The sequence below is a fragment of the Panulirus ornatus genome, chromosome 14 (genome assembly GCF_036320965.1).
Source record: "Panulirus ornatus isolate Po-2019 chromosome 14, ASM3632096v1, whole genome shotgun sequence".
NCBI lineage: Eukaryota > Metazoa > Arthropoda > Malacostraca > Decapoda > Palinuridae > Panulirus > Panulirus ornatus.
In genome coordinates this window covers 38,449,624-38,471,264 of record NC_092237.1, presented here as the reverse complement: position 1 = coordinate 38,471,264, position 21,641 = coordinate 38,449,624, and the positions used below count along the sequence as shown (strand labels likewise).

The following is a 21,641-nucleotide window of genomic DNA, read 5'->3' as shown; positions in this document are numbered from 1 at the left end:
TTATGTGCGTAACTAGTACTGCAGTTCGATCCACTAGATATATTAATATGTTTTAACACAGAAAATGATTCACGAGGGAGAGAACTTTCACATTTGACTCACGTGTACATATAACCAACAGACCCAAAAACACTTTTCTTACACAGCATATCCCCCCGTTACTGCCTATTTTTGTATATTCTCTATGTAGTTATATGTGTCTCAGTTAACATTTATCCCAGGGAACCAACAGTCAGAAAATGTGTACAACGACAAATGACCCTTTTGTCTCTGCAGGTACCGGCTAGTTAACTCCCCGGATGACAAGTGGGGCGGAGTCCTACCAAACAAAACTGTCACAGGCATGATCGGACAAGTGGCCAGACATGAGGCACACCTCGCGGTCTGCGAGATCACTATTACAGGTTCGTTTGTCATCGATACCCAAGGAGGAGAGAACCAAACTTTCCAACTTTGAACGTCTACAATAGCCTTTGAATTGTATGGTTATACCATTTCTTACAGATATTAGTCAGGAACAGTTACAATTATAAGAAACTTTTAATCTTATGTGGAAAAGACTTACATTAAGTTATTCATGAGAAACTAAAAAGATCAATGCATTAACCTGACCACCCTATCTGTTGAGACATTTCTCTACATCAACATAGGAAAACATTATTCATCCTATCCACACCAAAAATAAGTAAAATATATCGAGTAGATTATATATATATATATATATATATATATATATATATATATATATATATATATATATATATATATATATATATATATATAATATATATATATATATATATATATATATATATATATATATATATATATATATATATATATATATATATATATATATATATATATATATATATATATATATATATATATATATACATATAAATATATATATATATATATATATATATATATATATATATATATATATATATATATATATATTTTTTTTTTTTTTTTTGCTTTGTCGCTGTCTCCCGCGTTTGCGAGGTAGCGCAAGGAAACAGACGAAAGAAGTGGCCCAACCCATCCCCCATATACATGCCTTGATTCAATCCACTGACAGCACGTCAACCCCGGTATACCACATCGCTCCAATTCACTCTATTCTTTGCCCTCCTTTCACCCTCCTGCATGTTCAGGCCCCGATCACACAAAATCTTTTTCACGCCATCTTTCCACCTCCAATTTGGTCTCCCTCTTCTCCTCCTTCCCTCCACCTCCGACACATATATCCTCTTGGTCAATCTTTCCTCACTCATTCTCTCCATGTGACCAAACCGTTTCAAAACACCCTCTTCTGCTCTCTCAACCACGCTCTTTTTATTTCCACACATCTCTCTTACCCTTACGTTACTTACTCGATCAAACCACCTCACACCACACATTGTCCTCAAACATCTCATTTCCAGCACATCCATCCTCCTGCGCACAACTCTATCCATAGTCCACGCCTCGCAACCATACAATATTGTTGGAACCACTATTCCTTCATATATATATATATATATATATATATATATATATATATATATATATATATATATATATATATATATATATATATATATATATATATCCCTGGGGATAGGGGAGAAAGAATACTTCCCACGTATTCCCTGCGTGTAGTCGAAGGCGACTAAAAGGGGAGGGAGCGGGGGGCTAGAAATCCTCCCCTCTCGTTATTTTTTTTTTTTTTCCAAAAGAAGGAACAGAGAACGGGGCCAGGTGAGGATATTCCCTCAAAGGCCCAGCCCCCTGTTCTTAACGCTACCTCGCTAACGTGGGATATGGCGAATCGTTTGAAAAAAAAAGAAAAATATATATATATATATATATATCTATATATATATATATATATATATATATATATATATATATATATATATATATATATATATATATATATATATATATATACATCTATATATATATATATATATATATATATATATATATATATATATATATATATATATATTTTTTTTTTTATGCTTTGTCGCTGTCTCCCTCGTTTGCGAGGTAGCGCAAGGAAACAGACGAAAGAAATGGCCCAACCCACCCCCATACACATGTATATACATACGTCCACACACTCAAATATACATACCTACACAGCTTTCCATGGTTTACCCCAGACGCTTCACATGCCTTGATTCAATCCACTGACAGCACGTAAACCCCGGTATACCACATCGCTCCAATTCACTCTATTCCTTGCCCTCCTTTCACCCTCCTGCATGCTCAGGCCCCGATCACACAAAATCTTTTTCACTCCATCTTTCCACCTCCAATTTGGTCTCCCTCTTCTCCTCGTTCCCTCCACCTCCGACACATATATTCTCTTGGTCAATCTTTCCTCACTCATTCTCTCCATGTGCCCGAACCATTTCAAAACACCCTCTTCTGCTCTCTCAACCACGTTGTTTTTACTTCCACACATCTCTCTTACCCTTACGTTACTTACTCGATCAAACCACCTCACACCACACATTGTCCTCAAACATCTCATTTCCAGCACATCCATCCTCCTGCGCACAACTCTATCCATAGCCCACGCCTCGCAACCATACAACATTGTTGGAACCACTATTCCTGGTAAATTATATGGGAGGATATTGATTGAGAGGGTGAAGGCATGTACAGAGCATCAGATTGAGGAAGAGCAGTGTGGTTTCAGAAGTGGTAGAGGATGTGTGGATCAGGTGTTTGCTTTGAAGAATGTATGTGAGAAATACTTAGAAAAGCAAATGGATTTGTATGTAGCATTTATGGATCTGGAGAAGGCATATGATAGAGTTGATAGAGATGCTCTGTGGAAAGTATTAAGAATATATGGTGTGGGAGGCAAGTTGTTAGAAGAAGTGAAAAGTTTTTATCGAGGATGTAAGGCATGTGTACGTGTAGGAAGAGAGGAAAGTGATTGGTTCTCAGTGAATGTAGGTTTGCGGCAGGGGTGTGTGAAGTCTCCATGGTTGTTTAATTTGTTTATGGATGGGGTTGTTAGGGAGGTGAATGCAAGAGTTTTGGAAAGAGGGGCAAGTATGAAGTCTGTTGGGGATGAGAGAGCTTGGGAAGTGAGTCAGTTGTTGTTCGCTGATGATACAGCGCTGGTGGCTGATTCATGTGAGAAACTGCAGAAGCTGGTGACTGAGTTTAGGAAAGTGTGTGAAAGAAGAAAGTTAAGAGTAAATGTGAATAAGAGCAAAGTTATTAGGTACAGTAGGGTTGAGGGTCAAGTCAATTGGGAGGTGAGTTTGAATGGAGAAAAACTGGAGGAAGTGAAGTGTTTTAGATATCTGGGAGTGGATCTGGCAGCGGAACCATGGAAGCGGAAGTGGATCATAGGGTGGGGGAGGGGGCGAAAATTCTGGGAGCCTTGAAGAATGTGTGGAAGTCGAGAACATTATCTCGGAAAGCATATATATATATATATATATATATGGTATATATATATATATATATATATATATATATATATATATATATATATATATATATATATATATATATATATATATATATATATACATATATATATATGGGTATGTTTGAAGGAATAGTGGTTCCAACAATGTTGTATGGTTGCGAGGCGTGGGCTATGGATAGAGTTGTGCGCAGGAGGATGGATGTGCTGGAAATGAGATGTCTGAGGACAATGTGTGGTGTGAGGTGGTTTGATCGAGTGAGTAACGTAAGGGTAAGAGAGATGTGTGGAAATAAAAAGAGCGTGGTTGAGAGAGCAGAGGAGGGTGTTTTGAAGTGGTTTGGGCACATGGAGAGAATGAGTGAGGAAAGATTGACCAAGAGGATATATGTGTCGGAGGTGGAGGGAACGAGGAGAAGAGGGAGACCAAATTGGGGGTGGAAAGATGGAGTGAAAAAGATTTTGTGTGATCGGGGCCTGAACATGCAGGAGGGTGAAAGGAGGGCAAGGAATAGAGTGAATTGGAGCGATGTGGTATACCGGGGATTGAATCAGGGCATGTGAAGCGTCTGGGGAAAACCATGGAAGGCTGTGTAGGTATGTATATTTGCGTGTGTGGACGTATGTATATACATGTGTATGGGGGGGGGGGTTGGGCCATTTCTTTCGACTGTTTCCTTGCGCTACCTCGCAAACGCGGGAGACAGCGACAAAGTATAAAAAAAAAAAAAAAAAAAAAAATGTATATATATATATATATATATATATATGTGAGAAACTGCAGAAGCTGGTGACTGAGTTTGGTAAAGTGTGTGGAAGAAGAAAGTTAAGAGTAAATGTGAATAAGAACAAGGTTATTAGGTACAGTAGGGTTGAGGGTCAAGTCAATTGGGAGGTGAGTTTGAATGGAGAAAAACTGGAGGAAGTGAAGTGTTTTAGATATCTGGGAGTGGATCTGGCAGCGGATGGAACCATGGAATCGGAAGTGGATCATAGGGTGGGGGAGGGGGCGAAAATTCTGGGGGCCTTGAAGAATGTGTGGAAGTCGAGAACATTATCTCGGAAAGCAAAAATGGGTATGTTTGAAGGAATAGTAGGTTCCAACAATATTGTATGGTTGCGAGGCGTGGGCTATGGATAGAGTTGTGCGCAGGAGGATGGATGTGCTGGAAATGAGATGTTTGAGGACAATGTGTGGTGTGAGGTGGTTTGATCGAGTGAGTAACGTAAGGGTAAGAGAGATGTGTGGAAATAAAAAGAGCGTGGTTGAGAGAGCAGAAGAGGGTGTTTTGAAGTGGTTTGGGCACATGGAGAGATGAGTGAGGAAAGATTGACGAAGAGGATATATGTGTCGGAGGTGGAGGGAACGAGGAGAAGAGGGAGACCAAATTGGAGGTGGAAAGATGGAGTGAAAAAGATTTTGTGTGATCGGGGCCTGAACATGCAGGAGGGTGAAAGGAGGGCAAGGAATAGGGTGAATTGGAGCGATGTGGTATACCGGGGTTGACGTGCTGTCAGTGGATTGAAGCAAGGCATGTGAAGCGTCTGGGGTAAACCATGGAAAGCTGTGTAGGTATGTATATTTGCGTGTGTGGACGTATGTATATACATGTGTATGGGGGGGGGGGTTGGGCCATTTCTTTCGTCTGTTTCCTTGCGCTACCTCGCAAACGCGGAGACAGCGACAAAGTATAATAAAAAAAAATAATATATATATATATATATATATATATATATATATATATATATATATATATATATATATATATATATATATATATATATATATATATATATATATATATATATTATATATATATATATATATATATATATATATATATATATATATATATATATATATATATATATATATATATATATATATATATATATATATATATATATATATATATATATATATATATATATATATATATATATATATATATATATATATATATATATATATATATATATATATATATATATATATATATATATATATATATATATATATATATATATATATATATATATATATATATATATATATATATATATATATATATATATATATATATATATATATATTTATATATCCCCAGGGATAGCATGTTTATGGAAAGGAACCTGCATGTTTTGGCTCTGAGTGAAACGAAGCTCAAGGGTAAAGGGGAAGAGTGGTTTGGGAATGTCTTGGGAGTAAAGTCAGGGGTTAGTGAGAGGACAAGAGCAAGGGAAGGAGTAGCACTAATCCTGAATCAGGAGTTGTGGGAGTATGTGATAGAGTGTAAGAAAGTAAATTCTAGATTCACATGGGTAAAACTGAAAGTTGATGGAGAGAGATTGGTGATTATTGGTGAATATGCACCTGGGCATGAGAAGAAAGATCTTGAGAGGCAAGTGTTTTCGGAGCAGCTGAATGAGTGTGTTAGTGGTTTTGATGCACGAGATCGGGTTATAGTGATGGGTGATTTGAATGCAAAGGTAAGTAATGTGGCAGTTCAGGGAATAATTGGTATACATGGAGTGTTCAGTGTTGTAAATGGAAATGGTGAAAAGCTTGTAGATTTATGTGCTGAAAAAGGACTGGTGATTGGGAATACCTAGTTTAAAAAGCGAGATATACATAAGTATACGTATGTAAGTAGGAGAGATGGCCAGAGAGCGTTATTGGATTATGTGTTAATTGATAGACGCACGAAAGAGAGACTTTTGGATGTTAATGTGCTGAGAGGTGCAACTGGAGGGATATCTGATCATTATCTTGTGGAGGCGAAGGTGGCGGTTTTCAGAAAAGAAGAGAGAATGAAGTGGTGAAGAGAGTGGTGAGAGTAAGTGAGCTTGGGAAGGAGACTTGTGTGAGGAAGTACCAGGAGAGAATGAGTACAGAATGGAAAAAAGGTGAGAACAAAGGAGGTAAGGGGAGTGGAGGAGGAATGGGATGTATTTAGGGAAGCAGTGATGGCTTGCGCAAAAGATGCTTGTGGCATGAGAAGCATGGGAGGTGGGCTGATTAGAAAAGGTAGTGAGTGGTGGGATGAAGAAGTAAGATTATTAGTGAAAGAGAAGAGAGAGTCATTTGGACGATTTTTGCAGGGAAAAGATGCAAATGAGTGGGAGAGGTATAAAAGAAAGAGGCAGGAGGTCAAGAGAAAGGTGCAAGAGGTGAAAAAGAGGGCAAATGAGAGTTGGGGTGAGAGAGTATCATTAAATTTCAGAGAATAAAAAGATTTTTTGGAAGGAGGTAAATAAAGTGCGTAATACAAGGGAGCAAATGGGAACTTCAGTGAAGGGGGCTAATGGGGGGGGTGATAACAAATAGTGGTGACGTGAGAAGGAGATGGAGTGAGTATTTTGAAGGTTTGTTTAATGTGTTTGATGATAGAGTGGCAGATATAGGGTGTTTTGGTCGAGGTGGTGTGCAAAGTGAGAGGGGTAGGGAAAATGATTCGGTAAATATAGAAGTGGTAGTAAAAGCTTTACGGAAGATGAAAGCCAGCAAGGCAGCAGGTTTGGATGGTATTGCAGTGGAATTTATTAAAAAAGTGGGTGACTGTATTGTTGACTGGTTGGTAAGGTTATTTAATGTATGCATGATTCATGGTGAGGTGCCTGAGGACTAGCAGAATTCTTGAATAGTGCCACTGTACAAAGGCAAAGGGGGTAAGAGTGAGTGCTCAAATTACAGAGGAATAAGTTTGTTGAGTATTCCTGGAAAATTATATGGGAGGGTATTGATTGAGAGGGTGAAGGCATGTACAGAGCATCAGATTGGGGAAGAGCAGTATGGTTTCAGAAGTGGTAGAGGATGTGTGGATCAGGTGTTTCCTTTGAAGAATGTATATGAGAAATACTTAGAAAAACAAATGGATTTGTATGTAGCATTTATGGATATGGAGAAGGCATATGATAGAGTTGATAGAGATGCTCTGTGGAAGGTTTTAAGAATATATGGTGTGGGAGGCAAGTTGTTAGAAGCAGTGAAAAGTTTTTCTGGAGGATATAAGGCATGTGTACGTGTAGGAAGAGAGGAAAGTGAGTTGTTCTCAGTGAATGTAGGTTTGCGGCAGGGGTTTGATGTCTCCATAGTTGTTTAATTTGTTTATGGATGGTGTTGTTAGGGAGGTGAATGCAAGAGTTTTGGAAAGAGGGGCAAGTATGCAGTCTGTTGTAGATGAGAGAGCTTGGGAAGTGAGTCAGTCGTTGTTCGCTGATGATGCAGCGTTGGTGGCTGATTCATGTGAGAAACTGCAGAAGCTGGTGACTGAGTTTGATAAAGTGTGTGAAAGAAGAAAGTTAAGAGTAAATGTGAATAAGAGCAAGGTTATTAGGTACAATAGGTTTGAGGGTCAAGTCAATTGGGAGGTAAGTTTGCGGAGAACCAATCACTTTCCTCTCTTCCTATACGTACATATGCCTTACATCGTCGATAAATACTTTCCACTGCTTCTAACAATTTGCCTCACACACCATATATTCTTTGTACGTTCCACAGAGGCTCTCTATCAACTCTATCATATACCTTCTCCAGATCCATAAATGCTACATACAAATCCATTTGCTTTTCTAAGTATTTCTCACATAAATTCTTCAAAGCAAACTCCTGATCCACACACCCTCTACCACTTCTGAAACTACACTGCTCCTCCCTAATCATATGCTCTGTACATGCCTTCACCCTCTCAATCAATACCCTCCCATATAATTTACCAAGAATACTCAACAAACTTATACATCTGTAATTTGAGCACTCACTCTTATCCCCTTTGCCTTTGTTCAATGGCACTATGCAAGCATTTCGGCAATCCTCTAGCACCTCACCATGAATCATACATACATTAGATAACCTTACCAACCAGTCAACAATACAGTCTCTACCTTTTTTAATAAATTCCACTGCAATACTATCCTAACCTCTTGCTTGCCAGCTTTCATCTATCAACAAAGCTTTTACCACCTCTTCTCTGTTTACCAAATCATTTTCCCTAACCCTCTCACTTTGCACACCACCTCGACCAAAACACCCTATATCTGCCACTCTATCATCAAACACATTCAACAAACTTTCAAAATACTCACTCCATCTCCTTCTCACATCACCATTACTTGTTATCACCTCCCCATTAGCCCCCTTCACTGAAGTTCCCATTTGCTCCCTTGTCTTACGCACTTTATTTACCTCCTTCCAGAACATCTTTTTATTCTCCCTAAAATTTAATGATACTCTCTCACCCCAAATCTCATTTGCCGTCTTTTTCACCCCTTGCACCTTTCTCTTGACCTCCTGCCTCTTTCTTTTATACATGTCCCACTCATTTGCATTTTTTCCCTGCAAAAATCGTCCAAATGCATCTCCTTTCTCTTTCACTAATAATCTTACTTCTTCGTCCCACCACTCACTACCCTTTCTAATCAACCCACCTCCCACGCTTCTCATGCCACAAGCATCTTTTGCGCAAGCCATCACTGCTTCCCTAAATACATCCTATTCCTCCCCCACTCCCCTTACCTCCTTTGTTCTCACCTTTTTCCATTCTGTACTCAGTCTCTCATGATACTTCCTCACACAAGTCTCCTTCCCAAGCTCACTTACTCTCACCACCCTCTTCACCCCAACATTCTCTCTTCTCTTCTGAAAACCCATACAAATCTTCACTTATGAACAGACATCCCTCCAGTTGCACCTCTCAGCACATTAACATACAAAAGTCTTTCTTTCGCGCACCTGTCAATTAACACGTAATCCAATAACGCTCTCTGGCCTTCTCTCCCACTTACATGCGTATACTTATGTATATCTCGCTTTTTAAACAAGGTATTCCCAATCACCAGTCCTTTTTTAGCACATAAATCTAGAAGCTCTTCACCATTTCCATTTATAACACTGCACACCCCATGTATACCAATTATTCCCGCAACTGCCACATTACTCACCTTTGCATTCAAATCACCCATCACTATAACCCGGTCTTGTGCATCAAAACCACTAACACACGCATTCAGCTGCTCCCAAAACACTTACATCTCATGATTTTTCTTCTCATGCCCAGGTGCATATGCACCAATAATCACCCATCTCTCTCCCTCAACTTTCAGTTTTATCCATATCAATCTAGAATTTACTTTGTTACATTCTATCACATACTCCCACAACTCCTGTTTCAGGAGTAGTGCTACCCCTTCCCTTGCTCTTTTCCTCTCACTAACCCCTGACTTAACTCCCAAGACATTCCCAAACCACTCTTCACCTTTACCCTTGAGCTTCGTTTCACTCAGAGCCAAAACATACAGGCTCCTTTCCTCAAACATACTACCTATCTCTCCTTTTTTCACATCTTGCTTACATCCACACACATTTAGGCACCCTAATCTGAGCCTTCGAGGAGGATGAGCACTCCCCGCGTGACTCCTTCTCCTGTTTCCCATTTTAGAAAGTTAAAATACAAGTAGGGGAGGATTTCTGGCCCCCAGCTCCCGTCCCCTTTAGTCGCCTTCTACGACACGTGAGGAATGCTTGGGAAGTATACTTTCTCCCCTATCCCTAGGGACAATATATATATATATATATATATATATATATATATATATATATATATATATATATATATATATATATATATATATATATATATATATATATATATATATATATATATACATTCATATACACACATATATACACACTCACACACACATATATATATATATATATATATATATATATATATATATATATATATATATATATATATATATATATATATATATATATATATATGCACAGTCACATACATCAATTCATGTGTAACATAAAAATATTCTTAAATTACTCAAAATAAGGAAAATACGTTCATTAAATTAAAACATATGATGTAAATGCCTTACTTCACCAAATGTTAAGCATCAAAAAACTAATAGAACCAGGAGAGACTGATTTTCTTGAAGTTACTGAACTTTATCTTGCTTCATCACATTTATAAATATATTGATATATTGATATATATATAGGTAGATAGATGAATAGATTGAAGGCGAAAAAATGTAATTTTGCTTTGACAAGTGCATGAATTTCTATTTTTCTCATTGATTTTGTCATGAACATATACATACTTTTGAACAGACTGTTACTTTCTGCTTCTCTTCATTATTCCTGTGCTTCTCACTCTTTCACGGTACATCTTCATAAAAGTCATATTTGTGAGTAAGACTTTAGTCGTTACAACAGTTATTGTTATTACTCCTGATGTTCTCGTTAGAGTGTATATAAATTTGTCGTCAAAATATACCCCGAATGAGGGGAAGTACTTTTTGCAATAGGATTGTTAATGCATAGAACGATTAACCAGTTTGAATGGTTGAAAGCAGTCCCATATCTACGTTTAAATGTAGACTTTGTTGTTTAGATTCACATCCCTAACTGACATTAACTATATGGATTTACAGGTCTTCCTATTTGAAAAGTCTTTCTATGTTTCTACCACACATTTCTTTGTGTTTCTTTTCTCTTCCACTCTCACAGCCTCGTTAAAACGCCAGTGGTCCATTGATACTTGAATTTATTCAATTTCATTTGTATAAAAAGTGTTCTGTTATGTATATCAAAGCTAACCAGGAAATTCACGTAAATATATGCATTACGATACGAAAGTGAGGTAATCATTCACATTACTCCCGGATCTTCATCCAGCTACTTCTCCTGAACCTTCAGATATCCGTGAGACTATAGTGGACTTCACATTGCCCTACTGTCTGGAAGCTTCGAAACTGGTGTCTCCCGCACCCAAGGAAAAGAACAGATCATTTGCCGTCTTGTCTCCCTTCACGCTCAGGGTAGGTGGATAAGAGCAACAGCTGCTATGTCTTAGTTACCAGGGAAGCCAAGTTTATCTTTAAGATTTTTGTCTTACACATACTGTATAATAAGAACCTTTAATTCTTTTGACAATAGTTGGGCGAATTCTCATTGTAATATATTCGCACATTCATTAGCATGTGTATAAATGACCGACCACACACACGCACATGCACACACACACACACACACACACACATACACACACACACACACACACACACACACACACACACACACACACACACACACACACACACACATACATACACATAATCCAAAAAAGACATAAGTTGAATATCAAAAGGCCTTTGACCCATACAAGGCTCATAGTCCTTATGAAATTTCACTATAGATGCTGTAGGTGGATGTAGATACACTAAAAATTCCTTTCAAGATGTCTTGGACAAACGTCATACCCATCTATATGACGCGCTCAACTACAGAACAGTCTCCTTAACGAGTATGGTCTGTAAGGTACTGGACGACTTAATCAGAAAAGAAAAACATTGCATGATTTTCTACAGAGGAGATATTACCTTAGTGATAGACAACATACTTTTAGGGAAAGGATGTCATTAGTAACTAAACTCCTAGATATCTACAAGAAGGTGAATGTGCCCTCGGCAAAAGGGAAGGCTTAGTATAGTGTTTATATTTCTATTGCCAGAAAGCATTTATCACAGTACCACATGGGGGACTGAATGAAAAGCTGGATAACCAGGCAGGAATAAGGAGGAGACTTTTCCGAAGATTATCTTAATGGAAAGGAACAAAGAACACACGTCAGACGAACCTTTTCCAAATAGGTATAGGTTACCAATAGAGTTGTCCAGGATTCGGTATCCGAGAGCGGCAGTGACAATAGGTGGTTACCAGGGGAGTTCCCTAAGACTCATTAGCCTAGAGTAGCTAGACAACAGTGACAATACTTCTCTTTAAGGTCCTGACTGAAGTTATTTGCATTCCTGATTGTAATGATCACAGACATTTCCCTCTCTCAGTCATCCAGTGGTTTATCCAAGCCCTCCACGAGAACCTTCCGTATTTCTGATCTCGCCTTAGAAAATAAGCAGCTTTGAAAGAACCCAATAGTTTGTCAATGTTTTGCATTCCCCTGTATTCCTTGTACGATACGATCAACAATTTCTCCAAAATATGTAGCTGATTCTCTTCCTGGGGACACGGGTAATGGGCCCGTTACTTTACCTGCTGACCTACGCTATAACCAACACTTGCTCCAGCAGGCGTGACACTATCTTCCTTGTGACAGTTGCTGGTGCGTCTGTTACTCTACCTGCTGTAGATAAAACTTACTACTACAGGCATGACAAGTACCTTTCTGGTAATGGAACTAGAAGGTCCGCTGCTGCACCATCAAATGATAAATGATGATAGTAGGCCGACTGATCCTCCTCTCGACTGTGTACCATTTACCCTGGCAGGTGTGGCTGTGTATCTGCCTGGTGACTGTGCTGGTGGGTCCGCTTCTTTACACGGTGAGCCGCCTGCTGGTGGTGTACCTGGACGAGGAAGACAGTGTCCACTATTCCCTACAAAGCTTCAGCTTCAACATGTTCAGGAACCTGATGGTTCAGGGCAACCGTATTACCTCCCAACGCTGGTCCATCCGCTTCTTTTTCATCTCCTGGTATCTCTTCTGCCTCTATATACGTGGTGAGATTCTACCAAGTACTCTATAGCACTATGTAAGACATACGTCTTTCTTTCCGGTATGCTAAATGTCAAAAAATGTCATACTAACTGTTATAAGATTTAAATTCTCACCTTGAAATGTGTGTATATATCTTTGAGCTTTATTTCATATGTGTTTGTGGTTTCCTGCGCCAATAAGATAGTGCCAGGAACAGACAAAGAAAAAGCCTCATTCGTTCACGTCTATTCTCTAACTGCCAAGTGCAAGCACTGAAACTAGACCCCCTGTCCATAATCAGGCCACGAGGACCTTTGAGTGGTTTCCCCTAGCAGTTTCATATGCCCTGGTTCAGTCCACTGACAACAAGTCGACCTCTGTATACCACAACCATCCAGTTTCCGTGCACGATTTTCACCTACCTGTATGTTCTGGCCCTGATCACTCAAAATCTTTCTCCCTCCTTCCTTCCATCTCCAGTTTAGTCTCTCCATTCCCCCTGCTCCCTCCACTTCTGACATATAAATCTTCTTTGCTAGCCTCTTCTCATTCGTTCTCTCCATACGTCCAAACCTTTCCAGCACATCCTCTTTATCTCTCTCAGCTATATTCTTATTATTACTTACTCGATCAACCCCCCCATCACACCACATTCTGTCGTCAAGCATTTTATTTCCAGCACATCCTTCCTACACCGTGTCTTACATTCATACATCATTGAGACTATTGTACTTTCAAACAGGCCCATTTTCGTCCTCCTAGATAACTTCTGTTTCCACTTATTCCAAAATCTTATCAAAATCCTAGCCCCGTCACCGACCCTAAAGACTCACTTCTGCTTCCGTGATTCCATTTCGCGCCATGACCACTCCAAGGAATCTAAAACCCTCCACATCGTCCAAATTATCTCCATTCAAACCTATATCCCAACTAACCTGTCCCTAAACTCTATCAAACCTAAAACTCTTGTTTTTACTAACATTTACTCTCAACTTTCTCCTTTCATACACTTCCAAGTTCAGACACCAACTTCTGCGGTTATCCACCCGAATCAGCCACCAGTAATGTATCATCGGCAAACAACAGCTAACTCACTTCCCAGTCCATCTTACATCCTACACACTGCATACTTGCCCCTCTTTCCGAGACCTATGCATTTACCTCCCTCATCATCCCAATATATAAACAAATCATACAGCTATGGTGGCATCATAAACCCCTGCCATAGATACATCTTCACCAAGAATCACTCACCCTCCTCTCTACCTTCTCGCACACATACCTTACATTCATGTTAAATACCTCACAGCGAATGTAGTTCAGTTCCCCTTCCCGCGTTTGATGGAACCAATGGATTGCCGTAAGGCATATATATATATATATATATATATATATATATATATATATATATATATATATATATATATATATATATATATATATATATATATATATATATATATATATATATATATATATATATATATATATATATATATATATATATATATATATATATAATATATATATATGTATATATATCTATATATATATATATATATATATATATATATATATATATATAAATCCCTGGGGATAGGGGAGAAAGAATACTTCCTACGCATTTCACACGTGTCGTAGAAGGCAACTAAAGGGGACGGGAGCGGGGGGCCAGAAACCCTCCCCTCCTTGTATTTTGACTTTCTAATAGGGGAAACAGAAGAAGGAGTCACGCGAGGAGTGCTCATCCTCCTCGAAGGCTCAGATTGGGGTGTCTAAATGTGTCCGGATGTAACCAAGATGAGAAAAAAGGAGAGATAGATAGTATGTTTGAGGAAAGGAACCATGGATGTTTTGGCTCTGAGTGAAACGAAGCTCAAGGGGAAAGGGGAAGAGCGGTTTTGGAATGTCTTGGGAGTAAAGTCAGGGGTTAGTGAGAGAACAAGAGCAAGGGAAGGAGTAGCACTACTCCTGAAACAATAGTTGTGGGAGGATGTGATAGAGTGTAAAAAAGTATTTTCTAGATTGATATGGGTAAAAGTGAAAGTTGATGGAGAGAGATGGGTGATTATTGGTGCATATGCAACTGGGAATGAGAAGAAAGATCATGAGAGGCAAGTGTTTTGGGAGCAGCTGAATGAGTGTTTTAGTGGTTTTGATGCACAAGACCGGGTTATAGTGATGGGTGATTTGAATGCACAGGTGAGTAATGTGGCAGTTGAGGGAATAATTGGTATACATGGGGTGTTCAGTGTTTTAAATGGAAATGGTGAAGAGCTTGTAGATTTATGTGCTGAAAAAGGACTGGTGATTAGGAATACCTGGTTTAAAAAGCGAGATATACATAAGTATACGTATGTAAGTAGGAGAGATGGCCAGAGAGCGTTATTGGGTGACGTGTTAATTGATATGAGCGCGAAAGGGAGACTTTTGGTTGTTAATGTGCTGAAAGGTGCAACTGGAGGGATGTCTGATCATTATCTTGTGGACACGAATGTGAAGATTAGTAGGGGTTTTCAGAAAAGAAGAGAGAATGTTGGGGTGAAGAGAATGGTGAGAGTAAGTGAGCTTGGGAAGGAGACTTATGTAGGAAGTACCAGGAGAGACTGAATACAGAATGGAAAAAGGTGAGAGCAAAGGAGGTAAGGGGAGTGGGGGAGGAATGGGATGTATTTAGCGAAGCAGTGATGGCTTGCGCAGAAGATTCTTGTGGCATGAGAAGCGTGTGAGGTGGGTTGATTAGAAAGGGTAGTGAGTGGTGGCATGAAGAAGTAAGATTATTAGTGAAAGAGAAGAGAGAGGCATTTGGATGATTTTTGCAGGGAAAAAATGCAAAAGAGTTGGGGATGTATAAAAGAAAGAGGCAGGAGGTCAAGGAAAGGTGCAAGAGGTGAAAAAGAGGGCAAATGAGAGTTGAGGTGAGAGAGTATCATTAAATCTTAGGGAGAATAAAAAGATGTTTTGGAAGGAGGTAAATGAAGTTCGTAAGACAAGGGAGCAAATAGGAACTTCAGTGAAGGGAGCTAATGGGGAGGTGATAACAAGTAGTGGTGATGTGAGAAGGAGATGGGGTGAGTATTTTGAAGGTTTGTTGAATGTGTTTGATGATAGAGTGGCAGATATAGGGTGCTTTGGTCGAAGTGGTGTGCAAAGTGAGAGGGTTAGGGAAAATGATTTGGGAAACAGAGAAGAGGTAGTAAAAGCTTTGCGGAAAATGAAAGCCGTCAAGGCAGCAGGTTTGGATGGTATTGAAGTGGAATTTATTAAAAAAGAGGGTGACTGTATTGTTGACTAGTTGGTAAGGTTATTTAATGTATGTATGATTCATGGTGAGGTGCCTGAGGATTGGCAGAATGCGTGCATAGTGCCATTGTACAAAGGCAAAGGGGATAAGAGTGAGTGCTCAAATTACAGAGGTATAAGTTTGTTGAGTATTCCTGGTAAATTATATGGGAGGGTATTGATTGAGAGGGTGAGGGCATGTACAGAGCATCAGATTGGGGAAGGGCAGTGTGGTTTCACAAGTGGTAGAGGATGTGTAGATCAAGTGTTTGCTTTGAAGAATGTATGTGAGACATACTTAGAAAAGCAAATGGATTTGTATGTAGCATTTATGGATCTCGAGAGGGCATATGATAGAGTTGATAGAGATGCTCTGTGGAAGGTATTAAGAATTTATGGTGTGGGAGGCAAGTTGTTAGAAGCAGTGAAAAGTTTTTATCGAGGATGTAAGGCATGTGTACGTGTAGTAGGAGAGGAAAGTGTGTGTGTGATGTCTCCATGGGGTGTATGATGTCTCCATGGTTGTTTAATTTGTTTATGGATGGGGTTGTTAGGGAGGTGAATGCAAGAGTTTTGGAAAGAGGGGCAAGTATGCAGTCTGTTGTGGATGAGAGCTTAGGAAGTGAGTCAGTTGTTGTTCGCTGATGATACAGCGCTGGTGGCTGATTCATGTGTGATAATGCAGAAGCTGGTGACTGAGTTTGGTAAAGTCTGTGAAAGAAGAAAGTTAAGAGTAAATGTGAATAAGAGCAAGGTTAAAAGGTACAGTAGGGTTGAGGGTCAAGTCAGTTGGGAGTTAAGTTTGAATGGAGAAAAACTGGAGGAAGTAAAGTGTTTTAGATATCTGGGAGTGGATCTGGCAGCGGATGGAACCATGGAAGCGGAAGTGAATCATAGGGTGGGGGAGGGGGCGAAAATTCTGGGAGCTTTGAAGAATGTGTGGAAGTCGAGAACATTATATCGGAAAGCAAAAATGGGTATGTTTGAAGGAATAGTGGTTCCAACAATGTTGTATGGTTGCGAGGCGTGGGCAATAGATAGAGTTGTGCGCAGGAGGGTGGGTGTGCTGGAAATGAGATGTTTGAGGACAATATGTGGTGTGAGGTGGTTTGATCGAGTAAGTAATGTAAGGGTAAGAGAGATGAGTGGAAATAAGAAGAGCGTGTTTGAGAGAGCAGTAGAGGGTGTTTTGAAATGGTTTGGGCACATGGAGAGATGAGTGAGGAAAGATTGACCAAGAGGATATATGTGTCAGAGGTGGAGGGAACGAGGAGAAGTGGGAGACCAAATTGGAGGTGGAAAGATGGAGTGAAAAAGATTCTGAGTGATCGGGGCCTGAACATGCAGGAGGGTAAAGGGCGTGCAAGGAATAGAGTAAATTGGAACGATGTGGTATACCGGGGTCGACGTGCTGTCAATGGATTGAACCAGGGCATGTGAAGCGTCTTGGGTAAACCATGGATAGTTCTGTGGGGCCTGGATGTGGAAAGGGAGCTGTGGTTTCGGTGCATTATTACATGACAGCTAGAGACTGAGTGTGAACGAATGGGGCCTTTATGTCTTTTCTTAGCGCTACACCGGACACATGAGGGGGGAGGGGATTGTTATTCCATGTGTGGCGAGGTGGCGATGGGAATAGATAAAGGCAGACAGTATGAATTATGTGCATGTGTATATATGTATATGTCTGTGTGTTTATATATATATGTGTACATTGAGATGTATATTTATGTATATTTGCGTGTGTGGACATGTATGTATATACATATGTATATGGGTGGGTTAGGCCATTCTTTCGTCTGTTTCCTTGCGCTACCTCGCTAACGCGGGAGACAGCGACAAAGCAAAATATATATATATATTTATATATATATATATATATATATATATATATATATATATATATATATATATATATATATATATATATGTATGTATGACTCATGGTTAGGTGCCTGAGGATTTGCGGAATGCGTGCATAGTGCCATTGTACAAAGGCAAAGGGGATAAGAGTGAGTGCTCAAATTACAGAGGTATAAGTTTGTTGAGTATTCCTGGTAAATTATATGGGAGGGTATTGATTGAGAGGGTGAAGGCATGTACAGAGCATCAGATTGGGGAAGAGCAGTGTGGTTTCAGAAGTGGTAGAGGATGTGTGGATCAGGTGTTTGCTTTGAAGAATGTATGTGAGAAATACTTAGAAAAGCAAATGGATTTGTATGTAGCATTTATGGATCTCGAGAGGGCATATGATAGAGTTGATAGAGATGCTCTGTGGAAGGTATTAAGAATTTATGGTGTGGGAGGCAAGTTGTTAGAAGCAGTGAAAAGTTTTTATCGAGGATGTAAGGCATGTGTACGTGTAGTAGGAGAGGAAAGTGTGTGTGTGATGTCTCCATGGGGTGTATGATGTCTCCATGGTTGTTTAATTTGTTTATGGATGGGGTTGTTAGGGAGGTGAATGCAAGAGTTTTGGAAAGAGGGGCAAGTATGCAGTCTGTTGTGGATGAGAGAGCTTAGGAAGTGAGTCAGTTGTTGTTCGCTGATGATACAGCGCTGTTGGCTGATTCATGTGTGATAATGCAGAAGCTGGTGACTGAGTTTGGTAAAGTCTGTGGAAGAAGAAAGTTAAGAGTAAATGTGAATAAGAGCAAGGTTATTAGGTACAGCAGGGGTGAGGGTCAAGTCAATTGGGAGGTGAGTTTGAATGGAGAAAAACTGGAGGAAGTGAAGTGTTTTAGATATCTGGGAGTGGATCTGGCAGCGGATGGAACCATGGAAGCGGATGTGGATCATAGGGTGGGGGAGGGGGCGAAAATTCTGGGGCCCTTGAAGAATGTGTGGAAGTCGAGAACATTATCTCGGAAAGCAAAAATGGGTATGTTTGAAGGAATAGTGGTTCCAACAATGTTGTATGGCTGCGAGGCGTGGGCTATGGGTAGAGTTGTGCGCAGGAGGATGGATGTGCTGGAAATGAGATGTTTGAGGACAATGTGTGGTGTGAGGTGGTTTGATCGAGTAAGTAACGTAAGGGTAAGAGAGATGTGTGGAAATAAAAAGAGCGTGGTTGAGAGAGCAGAAGAGGGTGTTTTGAAGTGGTTTGGGCACATGGAGAGAATGAGTGAGGAAAGATTGACCAAGAGGATATATGTGTCGGAGGTGGAGGGAACGAGGAGAAGAGGGAGACCAAATTGGAGGTGGAAAGATGGAGTGAAAAAGATTTTGTGTGATCGGGGCCTGAACATGCAGGAGGGTGAAAGGAGGGCAAGGAATAGAGTGAATTGGAGCAATATGGTATACCGGGGTTGACGTGCTGTCAGTGGATTGAATCAGGGCATGTGAAGCGTCTGGGGTAAACCATGGAAAGCTGTGTAGGTATGTATATTTGCGTGTGTGGACGTATGTATATACATGTGTATGGGGGGGGGGGGGTTGGGCCATTTCTTTCGTCTGTTTCCTTGCGCTATCTCGCAAACGCGGGAGACAGCGACAAAGTATAATAAAAAAAATAATAATAATAATATATATATATATATATATATATATATATATATACATATATATATATATATATATATATATATATATATATATATATATATATATATATATATATATATATATATATATATAATTTTTTTTCTTTCTTTCAAACTATTCGCCATTTCCCGCATTAGCAAGGTAGCTTTAAGAACAGAGTACTGGGCCTCTGAGGGAATATCCTCACCTGGCCCCCTTGTCTGTTCCATCTCTTGGAAAGTTAAAAAAAAAGAAAACAAGAGGGGAGGATTTCCAGCCCCACGCTCCCTTCCTTTTTAGTCGCCTTCTACGACACGCAGGGAATACGTGGGAAGTATTCTTTCTCCCCTATCCCCAGGGATAATGTATATATATATATATATATATATATATATATATATATATATATATATATATATATATATATATTCTTTCTTTCTTTCAAACTATTCGCCATTTCCCGCATTAGCGAGGTAGCGTTAAGAACAGAGGACTGGGCCTTGAGGGAATACCCTCACCTGGCCCAATTCTCTGTTCCTTCTTTTGGAGAAAAAAAAAAAAAAAAAAAAATCTGATAGCTGGGTGGACACAAAGCTTAGCTGCTATTGGTGGACACAAGCAGGTGAAGAGTGTGCGTAGAGTAGGAAGTCACTTTGGATACCAGACAAAAATGATTAGCCGCTGCTGGAACGTCTCCGGCCAGAGAGTGGCGACCCGGCACCAGTCAGGCTGCTGTAATAGCCTAGCCTACTTTTTATTGCCATTTATTGATTTGCTTATTGTTAGATGAAGAAAATGCATTGATTAGAATAAAACTAAAATTTTTCTTGATATTTTATGATTATCAGACGTAATTACTGCTGGTTAAGACCTGAAAATCTGACAATTGTTATAACACTGGCTCATCCATTTGCTCTGCAAACTCCGTACCTTAACTGTTACGACACCTGTCAAACCTATTACATCATACAACTAAAGTCGGAAATACAACAGCCAGTAGTCTCCATTAGTTTATTTTGCAAGCCAGACCTTAGTCCATATGATAATTTACATGTCATTTATAAAGCAGAGAGATAGAGAGAGAGAGAGAGAGAGAGAGAGAGAGAGAGAGAGAGAGAGAGAGAGAGAGAGAGAGAGAGAGAGAGAGAGAGAGAGAGAGAGAGAGAGAGAGAGAGAGAGAGAGAGAGAGAGAGAGAGAATCCTAATCAAATTTCATCAGTGAGTATCAGTTATCAGTTCAGTAATGAAAGGTTTTCATAACATCGTCACGCGGGAATAAGAAGTTGTGACATAAACACCATCAAGTATACTTCCTTGATAAGATCACCTAAAAAGTTACAGTAATCATACATTCATGAAATGTGTTTTTATTCAATATCCTTCTAAAGATTATAAGATTTGACTACATGGACCTGAAGAAGAGAAACGGGAGATTATATCCCAGTATTAAGTATAACACCTTGGTGTGGCTGGCATTACCCACAGCCATCCGACGAGAGTCATGAACAGTAAGATCCCACGTGAACAGATCAACCAAAACGTGCTACACTACTTATTCCCCTGCGCCCACTGAGCAGCTGGTCACATTGCAAAAATATATGACTTCCTGGGCAGGACGAACCTGCTCTCTCGTTTTGGACTTGTACTGCATTTCAGAGAGGGGAAGCAGTAACTTTGTAGAAATTAATAGTGGTAAATGAAATATCTTCCTATATCTCTTTCTACGAATCATTAGTTTCTGTTTGTTCAATTTTCAAATACCAAGACGCCTTAGCATGTGAGTCCATACCTAAATAGAATCAGATGATATGGTTCATGGCTACTTTGGGCAAGTCATCGATGTACGGATAAGATTTAGGGCAACATTGCTTTGGAGGGCACAG

The 21,641-nt window shown here is 39.5% G+C and overlaps 1 protein-coding gene across 1 annotated transcript in view; it reads left to right on the top strand.

Moving 5' to 3' along the window:
- The window catches only part of LOC139753530 (glutamate receptor ionotropic, delta-1-like), a 121,245-nt gene that overhangs the window by 83,481 nt on the left and 16,123 nt on the right, over nt 1-21,641 (top strand). Inside the window, exons 8-10 of the mRNA XM_071670178.1 lie at nt 277-404; nt 11,160-11,281; nt 12,749-12,980. Coding sequence (XP_071526279.1) covers nt 277-404; nt 11,160-11,281; nt 12,749-12,980 — 482 coding nt within the window. The remainder of the gene's footprint in view (nt 1-276; nt 405-11,159; nt 11,282-12,748; nt 12,981-21,641) is intronic.